The 25,232-nt window shown below is 38.7% G+C and overlaps 1 protein-coding gene across 12 annotated transcripts in view; it reads left to right on the top strand.

Annotated features, from left to right (window-relative positions):
- Positions 1-259: 259 nt before the first annotated feature.
- The window catches only part of LOC122029725 (OVARIAN TUMOR DOMAIN-containing deubiquitinating enzyme 7-like), a 30,617-nt gene continuing 5,644 nt past the window's right edge, over positions 260-25,232 (top strand). The window contains exons 1-11 of one of the 12 annotated variants that reach the window (XM_042588835.1): positions 260-427; positions 1,061-1,167; positions 1,315-1,390; positions 1,703-1,852; positions 3,045-3,106; positions 4,062-4,146; positions 4,243-4,392; positions 4,489-4,615; positions 7,133-7,209; positions 7,364-7,452; positions 19,511-20,138. In XM_042588835.1, coding sequence (XP_042444769.1) covers positions 362-427; positions 1,061-1,167; positions 1,315-1,390; positions 1,703-1,852; positions 3,045-3,106; positions 4,062-4,146; positions 4,243-4,392; positions 4,489-4,615; positions 7,133-7,209; positions 7,364-7,452; positions 19,511-19,991 — 1,470 coding nt within the window. In that variant the 5' untranslated portion in view covers positions 260-361 and the 3' untranslated portion in view covers positions 19,992-20,138. Of the gene's footprint in view, positions 428-1,060; positions 1,168-1,307; positions 1,391-1,702; positions 1,853-3,044; positions 3,107-4,061; positions 4,147-4,242; positions 4,393-4,488; positions 4,616-7,132; positions 7,210-7,363; positions 7,453-8,682; positions 9,957-18,341; positions 22,640-25,232 lie in introns of those variants that run through there. The other 11 variants (XM_042588837.1, XM_042588840.1, XM_042588841.1 and 8 more) reach the window with 11 other exon arrangements.

Here is a 25,232-nt window from a genome sequence, read left to right on the forward strand (position 1 = left end):
TCAACCTTAAACAGAAGTCGTAAAAGTCTTTGCTTTTCAACGATTCACTCAAACTGTTGGAGAAATCCCTTCAGTCGTACGTGAGATTCCGACGAATACCTTTGTTCAAGGAAGATCGGGATTTCTGAGTGTCTAAATGGAAAACATGTCTTATTTTATCGTATTTTGTTTGATTTCTGGAATTAAAGATGAACCGGCCGGTCCATGGGTCCATCGACGACCGGTTCGAAGCGCTGTGCAAAATTGAGTTGCAACTGATAGCCTGTAAAACGGCATTCCATCTCCCCACGGTGAGGGCGAGGCGGCGCCTTCCTCCGCCCTCAGCAACCTCCCTCCCTCTCTCTGTCTCTCGCACCGCATAATGGTGCATCCGAAGAACAAAAATGCCACGAACAAGAAGCCGAAGCCCAGAAGGCAGCGCGATGGTGTCAGTTCCATCTATTGATTTCTTTATTTAGTTATGTTTTTTTTTGTCCAGTTGCTTTGCCTCCGTCGCTCTCCACTTCCGCCCAAATGTTTTCGTATCAACTTAATTCTTGGGATTCAGTGGCTGATCGGTATTGACGATCGAAATTCCGTGATGCCCAACGGGAAATCCACTATGGGATTCGGTCAAATCCTTTGAAGTTGCTTTTATGTCGGCCTCAAAATCAAATCTTCGAAATTATGCATTTTTTTAGTTAAGAATTTGCTAGTTCAATGTCTCACCTGATGATTATTTCCTCGTCTTGTTTGAAAATCCAAAGAGACGGAGTAAAGGGAGCGATGCCGTCGGGCAGGGTGAAACACTCTTTTCGCAGAGGATCTCCTATCTTAGTGAAGCGAATAAGCGGGATCAGATATCCTAAGGGAAAACCAAGCAATATTTTGGTTTCGGAAGTTCAGATTTGAACGGCCTTAGTTTCGTTTTTGTTTTCTTATTTTGCTTGACACTTGACGTTGAGTTTTATGGAAAAATTTTTCATTGTTACTTCTGTTTTAGTGTTTAAATTCGCTACAATTTCTATCATTTTTCTTACACATGATCTTTCAGTATGCAATAATCTTGTACCACATGCAGGTGAAGAAACACGGTAAACAAACTGATATAGAAGAATTTCGCGTTCAACTTGATGTTTTGGGATTAAAAATAGTTGAAGTTACAGCAGACGGCAACTGTTTCTTTAGGTTTGAAGGATATTGTTTTACCCTTTATTAGTAGTAATAAAATTACCATCTTTATTGAATGTTATGATTAGCATACGACAGACTCCAGAATGTGCATCATTAGAAATGAATTATCTTCCAAGTACACTTATTCGAAGTAGCTTGCAGGGCCCTAGCCGATCAGCTTCATGGTAATGAAGATGAACACCAAAAATTCCGTGAAATGGTGGTTAAATATATAATGGTAGGCTTCCATAACCCTATCCCTGTTTTTCCAAATCCTTCTTTATGGTTAATCACTTTGATCCAAATCTATCAAGACATTTTACTAAATTCTCTCTAATTCTTCAACTTTCTTTGAGTAGATTATGCAATTGTGTACTTAGCATAGTAGTTTAATGAACATATAGCATTATCTATCACAGGTATTTGATACTTGTCCTTCCCACCCTTCAAACCTAGTACTATTTGAAGTAATTGATGTTTCATAATATTCTTAAACTGCTTTCCACCATTCATCTTTCCTAAGCCTGCAACTAATCCATATACTTAACAGAATCATCGTGAAGACTTTGAGCCCTTTATTGAAGATGAGGTTCCATTTGACGAGTACTGTCGGACAATGGAAAAGGATGGAACATGGGCAGGCAATATGGAACTTCAAGCAGCTTCTCTTGTTACAAGGAGAAATATTTGTATTCATCGAGTAAATTCATGATTTTCTCCAGTTATGTTTCGCAATATAGGCTTGTTGCTTGTCCTTCCTCAATTGCATACTTGTGTACTGTTATAGTGAAGAAAGTTCAGTATTTTCCATGCAGTCTATGATGATTTAGGGATTGTAAATATTTTTTGTGTATCAGATCAATACTTCATATTTTGGGCTAGTGTCTCTGAATGGATATTCTGTGTAAATAACTTAAGAACTGATTTGATTTTGAAATATTGGAGCATCCATTTTTTTTTAAAAAAAAACAGAACTCGTGGTTTTAAATGATTGAGTGTGGAGTGACTAATGGAAAAGCAAACTTGTCCTTCACCATAGTTATTCCCATGTATCTCACCTTTAATATTTTGTCTTATCTTCCTCCCTAGTAAGTACCATCAAGCAGTATGAGCTTTGGTTGGGATCCGATGCAATAATTCTGTAGTTGGATAATGGCTTGCTGCTTTTTATGGCTGAATTTTATATTCTTAATTGTGATTAAAGATTTTAGGGGTGAGATGGGGTGGGGGTGGGAAGGTAAAAGAAAAACACATAAAGGAAAATATTGAGAGAAATAGAGATGTATTGGAGAATCAAATAGGGAATGAGATTTAAACTGGATCAGAAGTAAGCCCCTTTTCTCAAATAGGGAATGAGAAAAAGGGGAACTATATCAAGAATTTGAGAATTGAAATGCCTCAATTAATGCTATTGTGATTTTTGGTATCTATTCGTTCAATGTAGAGTTATGATTCATTAATTGGCATAGATACAAAAATTATATTTTTGGAAGGTGTTTTTATGCAAAAAAAAAAAATTGCATATACATTCCATCTCATCCATTCCTCCTCTTATTCACCCCCTCCCATGTGAATGAAAACAAGGTGAAAAATCCTTTCAGCTCCATTCATCTATCACTATAGATTCAAAATATTCAAAACCCCATAATGTTCTTTAATCCCCATTCCTGTATCCTTAGTTCTAATAACAAAACACATTTAGAGTTCACAGGAACGATTTCATTGTTGCTAGGACAGTTTTTATGAACTTGCTGGATAAATGCTCATGTAGAAAATTTGTATACATATATCTGCATTATATTTTATGAATGCTATTGGAAATGAGTTCTTGTAAATTTTTGATGGACTTGGCTTTGCTAATAAGTTTTCGTTATTTATTGGTCTGTGTTCAGTTTAGTTCTCCACGTTGGTACATTAGTAATTTCAGTGGTCATCAAGATGATATGATTCACTTGTAAGTTGGATACTCCTCTCAATAATATAATGGTTGCTTCCCATTTTTTTTTTTTTTTTTGTAACTTTATGATTTTGGGTGTTTTCATATTTGAAGCTTAATTTTATCATGACAATATGAAAAAAGATCAAGATGTCTTCGATAGGATTCTTTCAAAATCATAGTTCTGTTGTATTATTTAGGATTCATTGAACCATTTATATAGCTTATGCCCTTTTATGTATCCCTTCTTTCAAAATCATAGTTCTGTTGTATTATTTAGGATTCATTGAACCATTTATATAGCTTATGCCCTTTTATGTAACCCTAGTTCCACAATTGTACCCATTACTTGGGTTCTTCTGCAATCATAGGTTTGTTAAACAATCATTAGTTCCACTGGTATGATGTCTCTGATAGGATGCCATAATTCACTCATGCATAATGACTGATGGGACTACAAGGTCCTAATCCCATACTTATATTGGCTTTAGATCAAGTCAGTAGTATCACCAAGTCATGCAACTCTAGCAAAAGTTTATTTTATCACTGTGAATGTGATTTTTTTTTTTTTTTTAAAAATGAATATAATCAATGTTGAGGGAGGGAGTTTGTGTATATCACATTGGAAATTTGTGAATAGCTAATTGCATACTTGATTGTATGAAATATGCTAAACTTCTCATACTTGATACAATGATCTTATCTACATGGAATGAGATGCTGAAAGTTGATTGCAGTTAGCATGTATATCCCCTACCAATTCAGTTAAATTTTCTAATCTTGCATTTCTTTTTCTCATTTGTTATCATTGGTCTCTTGGCATCTTCCGTCAAGTTGTAACCTCCACACATCCAACTTACACTTTTAACTGGAAATTTCATTGATTGCACAATAGTGCTAATCAATGGCTTTTCTATACATACAAATATTTTTCTTTCCTGAAAAGGAATCTTTTAGCTATTTATTTTTACAGGTGCTACCATGATGGCGAGCACTACAACAGTGTTCGGCTAAAGGAAGATTCTTGTGAAGGACCTGCTAGGCCAATAATTATTAAGGTCCCTTTTTTTCTTCTATTGTTTGGATGAAGTAGTTCATGTCATTTCACAATATATGCTTTTTATGCAAAACAGTTGGTCCTTTCTTACATTTAGGTAGATGCTCATATTTCTAGAAAGGATCACGATGACAAAGCAACAACTAACAAATCATCAAAAGGGTCCTCATGCAGATCCTTCAATAGGGAATCAGTTAAATTGGTCATGATGGGAACAGGATGTAAGGATGTTGATAAAGTTGAACAGGTAGTAGAATGCTTATAAAATTCACTGACAAGTACTTCTTAGATTTCTATTTTTTCACTTTAATAAATGTCTCCAAATGTTGATTAATGGACTTAGGTTTTGCAAGAAGTAGATGGCGATGTCGATGCAGCAATTGAGTTTTTGATAGCTGAACAGGATATGGACTTACATGAAAATGCACAAAGTAGCAATGATAGGTCCATGGAAAATGATTTAGTTCAAGGTAATGAATTGTCTGAGTAAGCTTGTTCATGAACTTGATGCAACAAGAGTTTTAGATTTTTTTATGACTTTGTGAACTTGTGATTACCTATTCCATTATTGTCTTAGCCTAGATCTCTCTTGTTTGACACTGTTAGGATGTTAGAATTATTAGTTACTATGTTATGAACTTAGTACCACTTTGGGTATTATGTCAGAGTTATACATGTTTATATACTTGTTTTCCTTGACACAACACAATATCTTTTCCTTTCAACTTTGTATTGCAGCAGGTAAGAAAATTATTTAATCATCGTCTTATTGATAGATTGATCTACCTTATCATAACTATACTTGTTTCGACTGCAATAGTTGTGCATTCTCTTTTGGTTATGGAAATTTTCAAAACAACTTTGTTAACAAGATGGATGATACTTTTCGTGCATGTTCATTGACCATAGCCACCAAAAACGAAAATATTGGTGGATTTAGTATTAACTCTATTATAAATGATGTCGAACACCAAGCATAATTTAGAATGTCTAAGTTTTAGATGTATATGTTAAGAACTATATAGCTTATATTTTTTTTCCATTTTTCTTCTAAAATTGTGGTTGTTTATAAATATGGAAAAAAAATACTTGCTTTCAATTTTGATCTTTTGCAAAACTAATTATTACAATTTAGTACTGTTGAATTGTATCTCATGCTTGCGTCTATCTTCATAGGCTCTTTCTTATCATGACTACTTTCTTCTTATCATTGTTGTGTTATAATATATTCTGTATCATTTTTACCTCTTATCCCTACCTTGAGCCATAAGTGATTTTGTATTTTTGTTAACTTTTTTTTTTATTGTTTGTGAATGCTCTTTTTCATACTCTTTTTGTTGTTTTTCTGTTGCTTTCCTCATCTTGCTTTATTTGGTGTTGTTGTTGGTTTCCTCATCTTGCGTTATTTGGCATATTAAAAATAATAATAATCATTTAATAGATTATTAATTATTCAGTCGAAACATTATAATACAGTCAGTGTTCTAAAAATTAGTCTAGGTGGCAGCCTAGGCACCAACCAACCGCGCCGAAAACATGCTAGTCGGCCAACCTAGGCGACCTTGGCTCCTAGGCGGGATTAGGCGGCCCTAAGCGCTGACTAATCTGTCAAATCATTGGTTTTCATGATTTTTTTTTTTTAGTTTAAGGTTTTAAATTTAAAACCCAATTAAAAAAAACTGAAATGTAACTTTTTTTTATAAGCCCTAAACTTTAGTCCAATAAGGAAATCGATTTGTTGTCTTGCCCTAGTGGTTAGTACAAACTCCATCGTACTGAGTAACCAGAGCCAGACAAATTTGAGCGAATGAAGAAGCCCACATTTATGAGAAATCAGAGAGTTAAAAGGCTGGAGAAATTGATTTGAAGAAAAATTTATTGTCTGATCTTTCCTAGTGACTTGGAAGCGATTAAATTGAAGGTTGACCAAAGTCTCATCCTTTGTAACGTCATTTTATCAGACAACCCAGAAGAAGCTCTAGAGTGAGAGAACTTCGCGAAGATGATTTTGCATCCGAAGAAGAAAAGGATCACAATGATAATATTGAGTTTGTGTCCGATAAAGAACAAGTTGTTGAAAATTATGGAGAAGTAGAATAAATTTGTGATATTTTATTAGTTATGTAATTTTATACTCATTTTAAATTTGATGTTATTGAGTTGGAGTTATAGAATGTGATTTATCATGTAATTTATGTTGATACTTGGAATCTGCGTAGCGGTGCCTAGTCCCCGCCTAAGCAGCCTAGGCGTTAGGCGTTAGTCTGGCGCCCGACTAGCGCCTAGCGAATTTTAGAACCTTGAATACAGTATTGCCAATCTTAACTCATTTTTGAAGAGAATTTGAAATTTTCCTTAATAAATTTCTTTGTGGCAACCTTTGAGGAAAAATGATGCGTCACATGTCTGCCATTGTTTGGGATCTCAGGAGAATAAAGGCATGAAGCCACCAAGGACTAAAGGTTCACTAAAGATAAGTTAGATTAGGGATAAAAAAAAATCGATAACATTGATATATTTAATTGGATTTTCCTTTCGAATTAAAAAGTAATTTTTAGTTTTCTAGTGGGCAAACGGCTACTAAAAGTATGGCCCAGAAAAGCATCACTATTACAATTTTTCAATCAAGAGCTTCAACCCTTGGCTCCCCTGGTCAGGATAATATGATCCTAGTTTATGAATGTTAGACTCCTTGCTCACAAATTATGCTGGCTATATCCTATTATTAGTTGTAAAAGTAAATACTTCTCTAAGAATTTTGGTTGAATTTGGCTACAAGGAAAAAAAAATGACCGGGATTTGGAAATGATTTTTATAATTATTATGTGGCAGATACCAGAGAATCACACACTTTTTTTTTGGATCAACTATCTTATTTCAATATTTAACTATCTCTTGTAATGAGTTTGTGAACCCATATGGTGGTTCTTGATGCAATATATATGTTGGCAAGATTGCAATTCAAATTTTTTGCTAAATATTTTCAGATTTTTCTGGAGAAGGCCAAAGTCAGGAACCTGGACTGCCAGAGGTAGCATCAGAAGACTTAAGGTTGGACCAAAATGTATGTGATAAAATTACCCAAACTATACTGGCAGTTACATTGTTAATAATTCTGATAGCAATGGTTATATGGTATTTGGTATGGATTCATTTATGGTAGCAAGTATTCTTGGACAACTGTTTCTACTCATCATTGGTACTCATTTTTCTCACAGGAGAAACAAGGAAAGAAGGATTGTTCTCGCAAATCTAAAATGAAGTGCCAGGCTTGTTTCTCATCAACGGGAAAAACTTCACCCTCTGTGTATGCTCTTGGACAATTTCAGTTCCTGAAATTTATTAATTTTCTCTCTTATGTACCTCTGGATTGAAAATTTATGTTCGTGACTTCGTTCAAAGAAAATATTATTAGGCAACTTACCTGAGCATGTGCCTCATTTTATTAACCTCCCAGAAGCATCATAACATCGAGAAAATGCCCAACTGCATTCTCTTTTTTTCTTTTTTTCCAGATTCCAATTACTTCAAGCATCATGATATTGACTCAATCATACTCGATTGTCATAAGTGTATTTCTGTAAACTGATTGTCATACTCTGTAATAGTTGGAGAAACAACAGATTGTAGTTGATCATTGAGACTAGCTAACTCAGGCATGGATGCTTGGTAACCATCAGAATAATGATACAGTCGTACACTGAGAATATGTAGTTTATAGAATATCTCGGCACATATTCAAAAATCCACCAGAATCTCTGAACAATTTTTGTAGTTCTGAACATAACATGAACCTTTAGGATCTGAAAGTGATTGAACTACCTGTTCACAGAAGTTTCTGAACAATATTGAGCCAATAAGACTTTAAGCTTTCATTTTTTGACTCGGCATCATCTTTAGAGTGGTGTGCTAACCTTTCAAACATGACACTCTTTCGTACCCCATATGATAAATTTCAGCTCTGAACAATAACTTCCCTTTCAGCTCACCACTTCCTAGTTGGTCACGTATCAGCACTATTTCTTCAATTGAAGCCCATCCAAACTAGATATCAGTATATTGGCCTAGTAAAATTTCCTTCCAAGTCTAAATACTACTATTCACATTCACAGAAGATGTGTATATATTCTTATGCATATCTTTTGTTCAATACAATTCCCCACCATAAGTTGGTAACCGTACCATTCCGCGGAGCTAATATTAAGTTTCCTTAAAATCCAATATAGAATTATGGTTCAAAAGCTTGGTAGACAGACCCTTACAAATAATGGATCCTTCTTAGATGCTTTGTCCCATAGGAATTTCATAAATTAGGTCTTGTTCAGGAATTTGATATGTATTAGCTCCAATTCATCTTCTCTGTAAGACATATAATTCGATGGTCTGAACTTTTTTTTTCTATCTTCTGCACTCCATAAAATCTTGGAATTATTTAATTCTATCATTTTGAATTCTTGATGCATTCCCTTGGAAGAGAAGTAGAAGCCCAGTTGGATATCTTAAGTATCTTTCAGAATGCTTACTATGGCTATTGCAGATTGTGAATCATCCTTTGTAAATATTACCATCTGCAACTGATAGACGGGTGATTAATGGATTTTCATTTTTGACATGGAATCTGATTGCCTCTTGTAACTTCCTCATCTAGCCAATTAAATGACATTGGCATGGCAATTACAAACATATATGGGGAAAATGGACAGCCTCGTGTCACTCTTGGTGCTCTTTGCTTTACCATCCTTACATTCTTGGCATTAGTTGATGGTAAAATTTGGTGTCAGTATGCAAGTTCTGATCCTCTTCAGGATTTCAAGGCAAACTGTTGGTGCAGCGGGGCCGGCAAGAAAAGTGGGGGGCTCCTCAAAGAACTTCAACTCCAAAATAAAAGCAACAAGAGTAATTAAATTAAATAACAGAAACAAAGAGAGACGACTCAGCGGTTTTGACTTGGTTACAACCAAGATGGTTGTTAATCCAAGGCGGTGGAAAGGCGCACTAAAAGAGTCTCCTTCTCTGAAGGCGGAGAAGCCTTTTACACAATTGGAAAGCACAGAAGTTGTTTAGAGAATTAAAGTACAGAGTTGATTTCGAATAGCTGTTCGAGACCCCTTTATATAGGGTTCCAGAACTTATCAGATCACCTGATCTTCGGAATCAGGTTTTGACTCGAGAGGGATCGGTCGACCGATCCCCAGGTTCGGTCGACCGAACCTACGTACTTGGCCAGCCTTCCGTCCAGATGCAGTCTGTGTGGATCGAGCCTGCGTTCGGTCGACCGATCCCATTGTTCGGTCGACCGATCAACCAACGGTCCTTCCCTGAGCTGGCCCGATCAGAATGTTTGATTGAGTCTTGGGTTTATCTCCGGTTCGGTCGATCGATCAGAGGGTCCGGTCGACCGATCAGCCAATGGCTGGTTGCTAACGTGGCTGCAACGGCTGACTACTGAAGATAGGGGTTCGGTCGATCGATCATGACGTTCGGTCGACCGAACACTTGTCAAGTCAACTCTCGGTTGACTTGCTCTGGTTCGGTTTGCTTGGGTGATTTCGGCCAACCGGAATAGGGCTCACCCGAACCCAATTCCCGACTTTCTTCTCGAGCGGTCTTCCGTCCCGGCTTTACGTCCCTCGAACGTCGCACACGTTCTTCTTGCCCACCGGTGTATTCTTCCTCAGCTTTCTCGTCTTTTGGACGCATCAAGCTCATCGGCTCCCTTCCCATGCCGTCCTTCTCGCTAGCTACGTCTTCCGCTCGACTTCCTGCGCTCCTAAGCTCCTGCACACTTAGACACAGGGATCAGACATACAGGATCTAACCTAAACTTGGTTGATCACATCAAAACAACCTCAGGGTCCAACAATCTCCCCCTTTTGATGTGCATCAACCCAAGTTTAAGTTAGGGTAAAACAAGCAAATAGTAATTTTAAGAAAATTACTAAACTAACATTTTAAGCACAAAAAATAAAGTTTGCAACATAAGATAGAAAACATATTAAAAAATTAATTTTCCTAACTTCCCCTAAACTGGTTATTTAATTCTCCCCCTTTGATCACAGTAAAAATGGGGTAAAAAGAATTTTCTAAGTCATTTTGAAAAAAATTGCTAAGTGAAAATTTAATATTATTTTCAGAAAAACTTAGCTTAGATAAATCTAATTTCAGAAAATATCTTAATTAAAGAAAAATGAGAATTTTTCTAAGTAAAACTTTCAAGAAATATTTTTCTAGATAAAAAAAAATATTTTTGAAGAATTTCTAAGGAAATGTTTAAAAGCTTTTCAAATCATTATTTAATTCTAATTTTAATGTTTTTATCAGAAAGTTAATTAAACATTTTATTTCGATATTTCGGCTTCCAGGTCGTGGCGAGGCACTAGGCCTTCTTGGTTATTGGAGCAACAACCACTTCCTTAGACAAAGCTTCCATAAAGAAACTTATTGTTTAATTTTCTCACTGTAAGCTTTTAACTAAAAGAAAAATTTAAACTAGCAAAGATTTTGGAACCCAGTAAAGGTTCCTTCCTACAGGTTGGTCAAAAACTTAGGGGGTACATATCCTTTAGGTATTCTTCTAAGTTGACCTTGATGTTTTCTTACATACCAATTTAATTTTTCATAAACATTAATTTTTTATTTTTGAAAAGCATTAGTTTTTAAACATGAATTTTCAGTTTTCAATTTTTCATTTTTCAAATTTAATTTCTCATTTTTTAAATTCAAAATTTCTAACATTGTTTTTAAATTGACAATTTCTTTTTTTGATTTGACTAAGTCTTTAGTAAGTACTTTGATAAACTTAAAAGACTGAGAAGGAGTGAGATTACGTACCTTACTTACCTCACTTGTTGATGCTCCCCCTTCATCGTAACTTTTTTCTTCTGATTCTCCCCCTTGATCAATGCTCATCTCTGAGTCCGAGTCATCTTCGAAGAGATGGTTGGCCACCAGTGCTAGTCCCGAGAAAGCTTCGACTTCTGACTTGGAGGATGAAGAATCATCCCATGTAGCCTTCAGGCTCTTGTGTGTAGAGGACTTCGGTTTTTGAGGCTTCTCTTTGCTCTTTTTCTTCAGTTTGGGGCAGTCATCCTTGATGTGCCCTTCCTCGTTGCAGTTGTAGCATCGGACCGTCCTTCTGTTGCGTTGATGCTTTCTCGACTGCGATTTAAATTTATTAGTTTTAACAAATTTATTTAGCTTTCTTACCAATAATGTTACTTCGTTTTCATCGATCGATGCTTCGGAGTCGAAATCGTCCTTTTCGGTTTGTAGGGCAATGTTGAGGTTCGACTTCTCTACTGGTTTCTCTACAAGTCGAGACTCGTGAAGTTCGAAGGTAGAAAATAAGTTTTCTAAACTACTTGCCTCAAAGTCCTTAGAGATGTAGTATGCATCTACTAAGGACGCCCAGTCTGGAGTTCTGGGGAAGGCGTTGAGCGCATATCGGATGTAATCTCGGTTTGTTACCGATTCGCCGAGATTCATCAGTTGCGTAATCAGCTCCTTGATTTTTGCTTGGAGTTGTGCTACCTTCTCGTCGATGTTCATCCGGAGATTCGTTAGTTATGTCCGAAGGATGTTGCGCCTCGCTAGCTTTGTTTCCGAGGTACCTTCGTGGAGCTCTAGGAATTTCTCCCAGAGGTCTTATGCGGAGTCGTAGCTTCCGATCTGACTTATCTCCTGGGGTGGAAGTGTTGGGACCAAATATGTAGCTAGGGGGGGGGGGGGGGGGGGAATAGCTCGTCGCGATCCCCGTGTTCTTCGTTGCTTGTTTCTTCAAAGGTGTGCAGCGGAAAATACAAAGAAACACAATACAACGCTAACAAATGGATTTTACTTGGTATCCACCTCACAAGAGGTGACTAATCCAAGGATCCACACACTCACGCACCCTCCATTATGAAACACACTCCTCTACGGTAACTACCGAAGGCGGAGAAGCCTTTACAAACTCTCACAACAAGAAGAAAGGGAAAGGGAACAAAATACAAGCAAAAGCTTACAAGTTTGCACAAGAAAAACCCTAACCCTAGCTTTCTTCTTCGCCTCTTGACTTGGACGTGCCTCCAAGATCCTTCAAGAACTGGCGGTGAGAACTCTGTGGAGAAGCTGTGGGAGCGCTGTAAAGATCTGAGATGAATCGTGGAAGTTCTGCCGAAGGAATCGAACGCCTGCAGCTATAAACGACGCCAACGGTCGAATCCCGATCGATTGGATTGCTCCCAATCGATCGGAGAGGCTTTGGATCGATCAACCGATCGATCCAGAGCGCCTCTGTGCTTTCTGGAATAGCCTGGATCGATCCAAGGCTTATCGCCCACAAACAGCAGCTCCCAATCGATCCACTGATCGATTTGGACCTCTGGATCGATCCACGGATTGATCCAAAGGGGTTCTGTTCGCGGGGACTCACCCGATCGATCAGCTGATCGATCCAGATCTGCTGGATCGATCGGCTGATCGATCCAGATCTGCTGGATTAATCGGCTGATCAATCCAGATCTTGGTTTTTGCCCAAAAACAAAGTCCAAAGCCCCCTAAACCAGCATCCAGTCAACCATGACTTGTTGGCACATAAAACCTAGCATCCGGTCACCCTTGACCAGCTAGGACTCTCTCACCAAGTGTCTGGTCAAACCCTTTGGCTCACTTGGACTTTTCTCCTCTTGCCAAGTATCCGGTCAATCCCTTTGACTTATTTGGAGTTTTCTTCCTCGTGCCAAGTATCCGGTCAATCCCTTTGACTTACTTGGACTTTTCTCCTCTTGCCAAGTATCCGGTCAATCCCTTTGACCTACTTGGACTTTCACCAGATGTCTGGTTAACCTTGACCCATCTGGATTTCCCCGTGCCTGGCTTCACTCACCAGGATTTCCCTTCTGCCTAGCTTCACTCACCAGGATTTCCCTTCTGCCTAGCTTCACTTACCAGGACTTTCACCTAGCTTCACTCACTAGGTCTTTCACCTGGCTTCACTCACTAGGATTTTCTTCTGCCTGGCTTCACTCACCAGGACTTTCACACTGCCTAGCTTCACTTACTAGGTCTTTCAAACTGCCTAGCTTCACTCACTAGGTCTTTCACCTGGCTTCACTCACCAGGATTTTCCTCCTGCCTAACATCCTAGTTAGGATTTCCCAATCAAGTATCTGGTCAACCTTGACCTACTTGACTCTTCTTCAACCAACCTGATCAGACCCTGATCAGAGGGGAATTGCACCAAACAATCTCCCCAAATGAACAACTGCCTTGTCAAACATCGAAACCCAAACCAAGACTCAAGGTTGGTCAACCAGGTCAGCCTTGACCTGAGGGATATTGCACCAACAATCTCCCCCTTTTTGATGTTTGACAATATCACATTTAAGTTAGGCTAATCCCATAGCCTCAACCTCCTTCATGCCACTAGGTAATGAAGGCATAAGTTAAACCCTTCATTCTCCTCCTAAGAGGGCAAACTCCCTCTAGGTAATGAAGTCCTAACTTAAACCCTTCATTCTCCCCCTATTGACACACATCAACAAATGCCCCATCTTTGGGCACACATCAACAAATTCACTTATTGAAAACTCTCCCCTTTAAGACTCTCCCCCTGAAGAGTTGCTCATCGTTGTTCACAACTTCACTCGTTGTGATCAACACGATAATGAAAGTCTCATACCCTTCATTATCTTTAACCCTACATTCTCCCATTAATGTAGTCAAATGCTCATCCTTGAGTATTTTTAACTTAAACCACTTGAACAATGAGGATATACACTCCCCATTAAAGTTCAAATGCTCAACCTTGAGCATGTTCTGAAAAGAAGGTTAACCACCTTCCAAGGTTCATGAAAAATAGTTTTCATGTCTTTAAAGAGTCGCTCCCCCTAAAGACATGGTGGTAACTTCTGTCATTGCACCAACAATGACCTAGAATTCCTAAACCTTTAGGAAACCCAAATTTAGAAGTTTTGAGGTTCAAATATTCAATATTTGAAGCAAACCTCAATCTAAACTTCTACTTAGTCTCCCTTAACCAATCCATCCTTGTTTTCAACATGAAAACACCCTTTTTATGTATACAAATATCCTTTTAAGGGTTTGGAATGGTTACCTAGACTAACCATGGTTCAAAAATACTGAAATTAGGCTTTACCAGCCACAATCAGCAACTTCGATCGATTGGAGTTGGGTCCCAATCGATCGGACCATGCTGAATCGATCCACTGATCGATTCAGGAGGGCTGGATCGATCCAGACGGCTTCTGTTCGCGAGAAGCCTGTTCTCAATCGATCGCCCGATCGATTGAGACCCTTCAATCGATCGGGTGATCGATTGAGGTCTGATAGTTGCTGAAATTTCATTTCAGTCAACTTCAGAAGCCCCTAGAAAATTCTACAAAATTCCAAAAATCGTGAAACTTTGTGTAGACATTATTTAGGGTATATATTTTCAAGGAAAAATAGTTTTCTAAGAAAATACATCATATTTTCAAAGATTGACACAAATTTGAAAACTTGCAAAAACTTTAGTGTTTTCTTCAAGTTTGTGTCTAACTATTCAATGGTGATTACTATCAAAAGATAGCCTTCACCAAGGTTTTCCAAAATCATTTTAAAACCATTTTCAAAACCAATATCCCACCATATTCCTTGGGCTTAATGCACATGACTTGTACATTAGCTTTCCCAATGATGGGAACACACATAAATATGTGTTTTGATGAACTTAAAACTCAAAAAAATGCACTAAATCAGCATCTTGAGTTTTGTTCATCATCCTAACATCTCACTTGTATCTAATGTGCACTAAAACACATACAAGTCACCTTATGGATCTTTGTGAGATGTAAAAATTGGTTTTGCCCTAATCTAGGGATCATGCATATCTATCTAGGCATTTTTGTGGATATTGAACATCCAATTTGGACGTCTTGTTGATACTTGTTGATAAATGTCTTTTGTCCTTAATTTTAAGGAAATAAACATAATGCATGATAATGTTATGGCATACATCAAAAAGAAATAATTTTCAAAAGAAAATTTCTTATAACTACATGATGTATGTATGTCATGACATGGTATTTTTGTGTTTTTCAAAATAAGGCATGAATGCAGAATATCAAACTAAATATGATGTCATGGCATATAATGGGCAAGCAAATCATGGCAAGTTAGCATAAATAAAATACCTAGATTTCCTATTTAAGTATCCTTAAACCTTAGCTAAATTAAAAATTAAGCCTAGATTGCCCTCTAAACGTGCCAAGTAAATGCCAAAACCTAAATTGGCATTTTAGTTCTCTTGATTTACTTATGTCAATTGAAATTAAACTTATTCCTCAAATGTTGGCATATTTCGTTCTTCCATCAAGAGTAGCACTAAGAAAATACCAAAATCCCAACTTGGTATTTCCTTGTCTTTTCCCATATGTGTCATTTTAAAATAAGATCAATACTTCTCAATTTTGGCACATATTACTCTTCCAAAGAGTAAATTATAAATCCATTTCATTTTCAAAGGTTAATAATAACCTTGAAAATGCTCCTTGAGTGTCAATTTCTTCTAAGTTGGGTTAACTACCCTTCTTCTTAGAGTTGACACTCTCTAACCCATCTATGGGGTAGAGAAAATGCTCCTAGGAACCCAAAACCTATTGGTGCTCCTTGGATGTTCTAGGTATTCACTAGGGATAACTTCCCTAGATACCTTCCTAGTGACCTTGTTTGGCTTCTTAGAGGCCTTGGTCACCTTTTCTAAGTTAACCCTAGGAATTTCTTCCATTGTGACCTTCTTTGTGACCTTCTTTAACTTCTTAGAAGTCTTAGTCACATTTGTTGTTGCAAAGATACTTCTAGGGATAACTTCCCTTGTATCCTTGACTTGACCCTTAGACTTAGAGTTAGTTCCATAGCTATATGGAACCCTATGATAGGTAGGTACATCCTTTTTGGTTTTAGGTTTGTATCCCAAACCTCTATGGCCCTTGGATGACTTTTGTTATTCTAAACCTAGGTTTTTACTCTTAGACCCTTGTGTTCCATTTGTGATTTTTCTAAGGGTCTTCTCTAATTTATCAAGTCTTGACCTCAAGACTTGATTTTCCTTCCATAATTTCTCAACCTTAGGTTTTTTACTAAAACCTTGATTTTTCTTCTTCTTAGGCACATACCTAGAATCCTTAAGGTTCTTGCCTAAGTTCCTGTCTACCTTTCTAAACCTAGGTTGAGAGGTCTTAGCATGATAAGCTACATGATTTTCTTTAATTTTATCATGCCTCCTATTTTCATGGTAAATAGCATTAAAATGATATAAATTAGAGCTAGCATGCTTTTTACCATTATTCAAGGGAGTAGGCTCAATACAAGTTACCTTCTTTTCTACCTTGGAGGCTCCCCCTTGAATTGAGCTTCCTCCTTGAGCCTTGACCACCTTCTTCCCCTTAGGGCATTGACTTCGATAATGCCCCTTTTGGTTGCAAAAGAAGCACACAATGTGCTCCTTGCTCTTCTTTGTTCCGGGAATGGTCTCCTTGGGCTTCTCCTTGCTCTTTTGTGCCACTTGGCCCTTCTTCTTGGTCAATTTTGGACACTTGCTCTTGTAGTGCCCATGCTCTCTACACTCAAAACATATAATATGATTTTTATTTTTAATTGAGATGTTTATACCTTCACGTGTAGGGATGACACTTGGTCCTCCATATGATATGGATGTAGAGGCTTCCTCTTGATCCGATAGTGATGCTCCTTCATTTGATTTTGCTTGACTTGTGGAGGTGGAAGCTTCTTCATCCTCTTCTTCTTTTGACCCGGATGTGGAGGCTTCTTCTTCTTCTCCTTGATCCGGTGTCACCAAAAGTTGCTCCCCCTCAATCCTAGAGGTGGAGGCTTCTTGGACTTCTTCTTCTTCGGAAGTTGAGCATCTCTCAACCTCGGAGTCCTCCTCTTGGTCTTGCTCCAATGAGTCGCCCTCTTTGGATGCTTCTTGGATTGGTGCAGTGGAGGGGATCTCATGAATTGATGTCAATTTGCTCCATAGCTCCTTGGCATCCTTGAACTCTTCAATTTTGCATAGAATTGTGCTAGGCAATAAATTAACCAATAATTTGGTTACCTTGTCATTTGCTTCGCACCTTTGGACTTGCTCCGGGCTCCATTTGCTCCTCTTGAGAACTTTGCCCTTTGAATTCGTTGGAGCTTCGAAACCTTCCATAAGAGCAAACCATTGCTCTATCTCCACCATTAAGAAATTTTCGATCCTTGATTTCCAAAGATCGAAACTTGTAGATGTGTACGGTGGAGCCACCCTTGTGTCAAAACCAAGTCCATCTTAGAATTGCATCTTGAAGTTGAACTTCTTGAATTCTTTGACTTTGATAATTTTGCTCCAACTTCTTCACCCTCTAGCTTTGCTTGTTATGTTTGCCCCTTCCGGCGATGATTCCGGTGAAGAGCGACCTGACTCTGATACCACTTGTTGGGACCAAATATGTAGCTAGAGGAGGGGGGGTGAATAGCTCGTCGCAATCCCCGTGTTCTTCGTTGCTTGTTTCTTCAAAGGTGTGCAGCGGAAAATACAAAGAAACACAATACAACGCTAACAAATGGATTTTACTTGGTATCCACCTCACAAGAGGTGACTAATCCAAGGATCCACACACTCACGCACCCTCCACTATGAAACACACTCCTCTATGGTAACTACCGAAGGCGGAGAAGCCTTTACAAACTCTCACAACAAGAAGAAAGGGAAAGGGAACAAAATATAGGCAAAAACTTACAAGTTTGCACAAGAAAAACCCTAACCCTAGCTTTCTTCTTCGCCTCTTGACTTGGACGTGCTTCCAAGATCCTTCAAGAACTGGCGGTGAGAACTCTGTGGAGAAGCTGTGGGAGCGCTGTAAAGATCTGAGATGAATCGTGGAAGTTCTGCCGAAGGAATCGAAAGCCTGCAGCTATAAACGACGCCAACGGTCGAATCCCGATTGATTGGATTGATCCCAATCGATCGTGGAGGCTTTGGATTGATCAACCGATCGATCCAGAGCGCCTCTGTGCTTTCTGGAATAGCCTGGATCGATCGGCTGATCGATCCAAGGCTTATCGCGCACAAACAGCAGCTCCCAATCGATCCACTGATCGATTTGGACCTCTGGATCGATCCACGGATCGATCCAAAGGGGTTCTGTTCGCGGGGACTCACCCGATCGATCAGCTGATCGATCCAGATCTGCTAGATCGATCGGCTGATCGATCCAGATCTGCTGGATTGATCGGCTGATCAATCCAGATCTTGCTTTTTGCCCAAAACAAAGTCCAAAGCCCCCTAAACCAGCATTCAGTCAATCATGACTTGTTGGCACATAAAACCTAGCATCCGGTCACCCTTGACCAGCTAGGACTCTCTCACCAAGTGTCTGGTCAAACCCTTTGACTCACTTGGACTTTTCTCCTCTTGCCAAGTATCCGGTCAATCCGTTTGACCTACTTGGACTTTTCTTCCTCGTGCCAAGTATCCGGTCAATCTCTTTGACTTACTTGAACTTTTCTCCTCTTTGACTTAAGGTTGTCATGGCTGAGTAAAAACCTTATCAGGGTATTTTAGGGGAAAGGATGAGTAATTATTGAATATTCCTCCGAAACTCTTTTATTCCCAAAACTATAAAGGATATCTTTCTTTAAAACTTAAGCCGAGTGAATTGCAACTGTTGACCAGTTATAACAAAGCTTAAGGGCATGTCTAGCGAATTGCAACTGTTGATCAGTTATAGCAAAAACATGAACTGATATAGTGTCTGATTAACTTGACCCTAGTATTTATCAAACTGAAGATTTGCGGTAATAAGGCGACCGGGGAACAACGGGTGGATTGTAAAAGAACAAGTCCTAACTTGGTAGCAAGGCAAGGGATGCCGATGTAAATCCAAGGGCACACCTGTGTGAACAAGAAAACCCTTAGAACCCTCTAAGCTGTACGCCTCAAATCGCAGGTAAGATAAATAGCAGGAAACAGTTATAATAGTGTCTTATGTCAAGACGTTGGGAGGAAAAGATTCAGGAGTGGTATACAAAATCTCATACCTCAAACCTAGAATACCTTGATTTAGCTCAAAACAAAGAACAACCAACAAAAAGAGAACTTGCTCATAACCTATCGGTAATCTACGATAGAGTCTGTCTTTCTTGTCGAGTACATCTCAAAAACTTTAAAATAATCCAAGAACAACTTGAGGATATCAGGAAAGAAAACAAAGAGTTAAAGAAGGCCTTAGAAAACCTTGCAAAAGAAACCATTGAAAATAGGCTTTTGTCTGAAAAACAGTTAAAAAGTATTGTTGTGGAACAACCAAAGCTTACAGAACAACAGGTGTTCAAAATTTCAGAAGACTTACAAAAGAAGTTGACACAAGTGGAGTTATTATTACAAAGGGTGGAGACGTGGTCTTCTACATGAGCTATATTAATACTCAGGCAACAAATTCCTACAAAGACGCAGTCAGAGCAACTGAAGGAATAGAGGCACCAGCCCTTGGGTTCTGTAGACCAGCAGAATACAAAGGGGCAACAAGCAGTAGCACAGCCATCATCAAGCAGGCAAATACACAAATTCAACTTCTGGTTAGTATTCTTGAAAAGTTGGAATCTCTTGAAGAACGAATCAAGAAGATCGAAGGAAAGATAGCTGTAAGCTCAAATTTGCAGCAAGAAACAGCTTTACCTGATAATCTGATTCAAAGCTTAACGGATAGGATAAAAACTTTATCTATACAAGAAAAGCCAAAGGAATCCAAAGGTAAATTAAGGGTTTTTACTGATCCATTTACTATTTTGGAAGAAGAACAGGCTAAAGTAAGAAAGCAATGATGGCACGAACTAGAGCGCAAGATCCACCTGTAACCACAACAATAACAAGGCCAGGAGATGCCAGAGTTTTTGAGGATCAAATCAGAGAATACCATCAAGCCCATAGACGACGGTATAATGCTCAAAGAACAATTCAAAGGATGGCCGGTCATATTACTGGGCGAACATATACTCGTTCCTTAGAACAACAGATGGACCCACAAGTGCAGCTTAGATTATCCATGCAAGAAAGAGCAGCTATAGTACCAGCTGAGGTACTATACCATTCCAGGAGAGATGATGTTCATCACCGAGTTTATGTGCACAGATCAGAGGAAGCTCTCCTTGTAACAAGAAACCAAGTTGATCTCTCTTTTATTCAACCTGAAAGCTATGCACAACTTCAGAGAAGTGGCATGAGGTTCATACACATGGGAGTAATTCAGGTACGTATCCAAATCCTACATCGGCAGGAGGAAGGTACCTTGGCATTAGTTGTATTTCGAGACAATAGATGGCAGGGAGATCAGGCCATTTTTGCAACCATGGAGATTGATCTGACTAATGGAAGCCAGTTAGTATACGTGATTCCTAATACTATGCTAACAATCTCAGATTTCTACAGAAATATACAGATATCTGTTCTGACACGAGGATATGAAGGGTGGCAAAATAGTGAGGCCAACTTATTAATCACCAGAGGACTGGTGGGAAGACTTTCAAATACCCCAAATGTGGGTTTTGCTTATGAAGTCCAGAACGTGGTAGATTACTTAGCAAGCCATGGAGTACGGGCACTCCCAGGAAGAAGCTATAGCACAAGAGATGTCATTGGGCAAAACTGGACAGTTAGACCATCATCTGCCAATATTCCCGTAGAACCCACTGAGGTAAACACACGAAATTTATTAAATGGAAGCATCTCTTTGCAATTTACGAATTACCAAGCTACGACGACAAATCATCCAACATATAACCTAAATGATGAAGAAATTCAGTCGGATGAAGAAGAGATACGTAATCATATTGTTTCAGTGCTTATTGAATCACCAATTCCACGGGAGGAAGAATTACTTGTCAAAAGAATCTCTTCATTAGCATTATTGCCTCAACGACGAACAGCTGGATCTGCTGGATATGATTTGGCTATCAGTTATCCACAAGAAATTGCAGCACGAACAAGATCTATGATGGCTACAGGCATATGTATTCAGGTACCAAAAGGGACATATGCAAGGATAGCTCCAAGATATAGTGCAGCTTTACGAGGATTAATAATCATGGGAGGCGTAATTGACAGCGATTACAGAGGTGAACTCAAGATTATTGTTTATAATGCAACTGATAGTGATATATTTCTAGATCAGCAAGAATGCATTGCACAAATAATCTTGGAAAGGATCGCAACACCTCCTGTACGAGAAGTAGCTGAGCTCGCTAATACTTCAAGGGCGGATCAAGGGTTTGGCTCAACAAACCAAATATGCTCCAGGTACTTGGCAAACCCTTATTGTGTTGGTTGTCAATATTGTGATGACGATGCAGATTATCATCCGCAACCAATACATGAACTGGAACCTGAACCAGAAATAGTACCCGAAACATCAACAAGGAAGGGTAAGGATCCCCTAGAAATTCGCCTAAAAACTGAGGAAGCGATTGAAGAAGAAATTAGACAGATACAACATCAAGCAAGAATCAGGGCTATTGAAGATCATAAGTTTTATGAAGATGAGGCTTATTGCCAACTAACAGAAGGAACATGGGCACATAGCATTGCAACAACCAAACGTATGCTTCGTGATTCTCGAGAATATAGAAGACAATTACAGGCCTTACTGGATGTGGATGACCCCAATGCTTCAAGTTCCTCGTCCTCATCTAATTTCTTATGTGTTCTTTCTGAAGAAAATATTCCTGAACCTGATGATGATGATGATGATTATTTCCAATATCTGCAGTATTTAGCATTACAGGATACACCAACAGCAGTAACTAGTGATGAGGAATTTATCAATCCCTTCGCGAAAGGTGGTGGGAAAGAGATAATTGCTGCCACTACAGCTGATTCGGAATGGGTAACTGATTACCCTCAAATATCCAAGTTGCAGGAGCAAATTTATTCCCAGGAAGCAGCATCCAATTATCGACCCCCGGCAGACACAACAATGAATCCGGTAGGATACCCCCCCAACAGACCGCAGCCCGCACCAAAGGAAGAACCAATAAGTTTTGGGCGGCCTTCAGAACCGAAGGGGGCTTTTAAGCGAAAAGAAACATCAGAATGGTGGAATCTGCCAACTGCTCAACAACAAACTGGTGCGCTCCTGGTACTCCCTACTCAATTAAACAGGGTTGAAGATGTATTTCTCAGGTGGGAGGCAATTACAAGAAATGTGGTGGCTTTGCAAAATTTCACGGACACCCAAGATAAGGCAGATTTTATAGAAAACCTGTTGGGAGAATCAGAAAGGCTTACATGGATCCAGTGGCGAATGAATTACCCACATGAATATCAAGAACTTGTTAATTCAAGTGATGGGAGGAATGGTACTCAGAACATTATCTCTCAAATCAGAAGGGTATTTCTACTGGAAGATCCCTTTCAAGGCTCAACAGAAATGCAAGACCGAGCATATAGGGACCTTGAAAGATTAACATGTAACCAGGTAAAAGATATTTTACCATTTATGAATGAATATATGACTTTAGCAGCAAAAACAGGAAGGCTGTTTACGGGACTCTGGAAGTTCTGGCTCAAACTACCAGGTGATCTTGGAAGAAGGTTAAAGGAAGCCTTTGAAGAAAAGTACCAAGGCAACACAATGGGAGTTCATCCCCGAGTGATGTTTTCATATAAATTCCTTGAAGAAGAATGCAAGAAAGCGGCATTCAGTAGGTCGTTAAAGGACCTTTCTTTTTGTGCGCAAATTCCAATACCAGGATATTATGACAATCCTAAGAAGAAATATGGTGTACGAAAGTCGACAACATACAAGGGGAAGCCGCACCAATCCCACGCAAGAATAGAAAAGCGTAAGCACTTGGTCAGAAATAAGAAGTGTAAGTGTTTTCTCTGCGGAGAAGAGGGCCATTTCGCAAGAGAATGCCCTAAGGAGTACAAAAATGTCAAGAGGGTGGCCATGTTCGAAGGATTAGAATTGCCAGACGACTATGAAATTTTATCAGTTCAAGAGGGAGATGATATGTCTGATGCTATCTATAGCGTATCTGAAGGGGAAGATTTTCAGGTCAATTCTTTACTCCAAGAAACATTATTTGTCTTTATAGAACAAACAAATACTTACATGATAGGCAAAAGTGGCGGATGGCAACCCATGGTTCGTATTTCAAAATTACAACATGACTGCAACCACATCTGGGAAGTAAATGGCGAAATACCTCCAGAACATCAAAGGTGCAGCTGTTGCAAAAGAGAGACAATGCGAAAACATCGAATGCATTGTGGGGTATGCAAAATCACATCTTGTGGCATGTGTACAAGCAACTACTTTGATACAACTATACCTGTTGAGAGGTTTGTTCCTATCCCATTCTCTCCAACTAACCTTATACAGGAGCAGCAGAATTACATTATATGGGCCAAAGCAGAAATTGATCGATTAAATCAGGAGATCCAGACAACCAAGGCGTTATCTGAATTACAAATAGAAGCAGTAAAGCAAGAGTTTAAGCTGAAAGAGGCAGAGTTAATTCGACAGACAGATGCTGATAGAATGGAGGTAGATGCGGAAAATGAAGAATTACGTTTAAAGGTTGATCTTCTTGAACTTGAAAATACAGATTTAAAGAAGCGTATTCAATCCCCAAGCCAGCTCTTAAACAATAAGGAAATTGAAGAAGAAGACGAAGAAGCTTATGTTCTAATTGATTCCGGACGAGAAAAGATTTTCTCTATAGAGCAAGCTGAGCAACCAAAGAGACGGTCAAATGGTCTCTTTAACCTGATAGTAGAAATTGATATACAAGGAGTAGAAAAGTTCAAGGTGAACGCAATCCTAGATACAGGAGCAACTACCTGCTGCATTGATCAGGTATCTATTCCCCCATTATCTATTGAGGATAACACTTTTGTGGTAAATTTCAGCGGAATAAATTCAACAACTACTGCAAATAAGAAGCTGAAATATGGAACTATGCGTATTGGGGATCACAGCTTCAGGATTCCATATACCTACGCATTTCCATTATCAATTGGTGGGAACATATCAATGATACTGGGCTGCAACTTCATAAGATCCATGTATGGAGGAGTAAGGATTGAAGGTAATGAAGTTACTTTCTACAAGAATGTAACTACCATTAAAACTCAGCAGACAATTCCTATTGCAACGGCTATAGAAGAACTGGACTTAGAGGAAGAGGAGTACAATCAGATACAAGAACAGGTATGCACTTGGCATAAAGATCAAAAATTAACAGATTTGCTATCTGAATTGACCAACACAGGATACATAGGAAATGATCCTATGAAATATTGGGGAAATAACAAAATATCCTGTAAATTGGACATCAAAAACCCAGAATTAATTATTGAAGACAGGCCTTTAAAGCATGTCACACCTCAAATGAAGGAAACCTTCCAGAAGCATATTGACGCCCTTCTTCAACTAAAGGTGATCAGGCCCAGTTCTAGCAAACACAGAACCACTGCCATAATAGTCCAATCAGGTACTACAGTAGATTCAAAAACAGGGCAAGAAATAAAAGGGAAGGAGCGGATGGTTTTTAATTACAAGCGACTGAATGATAACACAAATAAAGACCAGTATAGCCTTCCAGGAATAAATACTATCATCCATAAAGTTGGAAGAAGCAAAATCTACTCGAAGTTTGACTTAAAAAGTGGGTTTCACCAAGTGGCAATGCATCCCGACTCAATATCATGGACAGCCTTCTGGGTTCCTCAGGGATTATTTGAATGGCTGGTAATGCCATTTGGCCTTAAAAACGCGCCAGCAGTATTCCAAAGGAAGATGGATGAATGTTTCAAAGGTACGGAACAATTTATTGCAGTATATATTGATGATATACTGGTATTTTCAGAAACTGAAGATCAGCATAAGAAGCACTTGGAAAAATTATTCGAGATTTGCAAGAAAAATGGGCTAATCCTAAGCCCAACAAAGATGAAAATAGGGAGTTCAACAATTGAATTCCTTGGCGCAACAATTGGGCAGTCCAGAATCAAGTTACAAGCCCATATTATTACAAAGGTGGCTAACTTTTCCAAGAAAGAAC

Source organism: Zingiber officinale, chromosome 10B (genome assembly GCF_018446385.1).
Source record: "Zingiber officinale cultivar Zhangliang chromosome 10B, Zo_v1.1, whole genome shotgun sequence".
Lineage (NCBI taxonomy): Eukaryota > Viridiplantae > Streptophyta > Magnoliopsida > Zingiberales > Zingiberaceae > Zingiber > Zingiber officinale.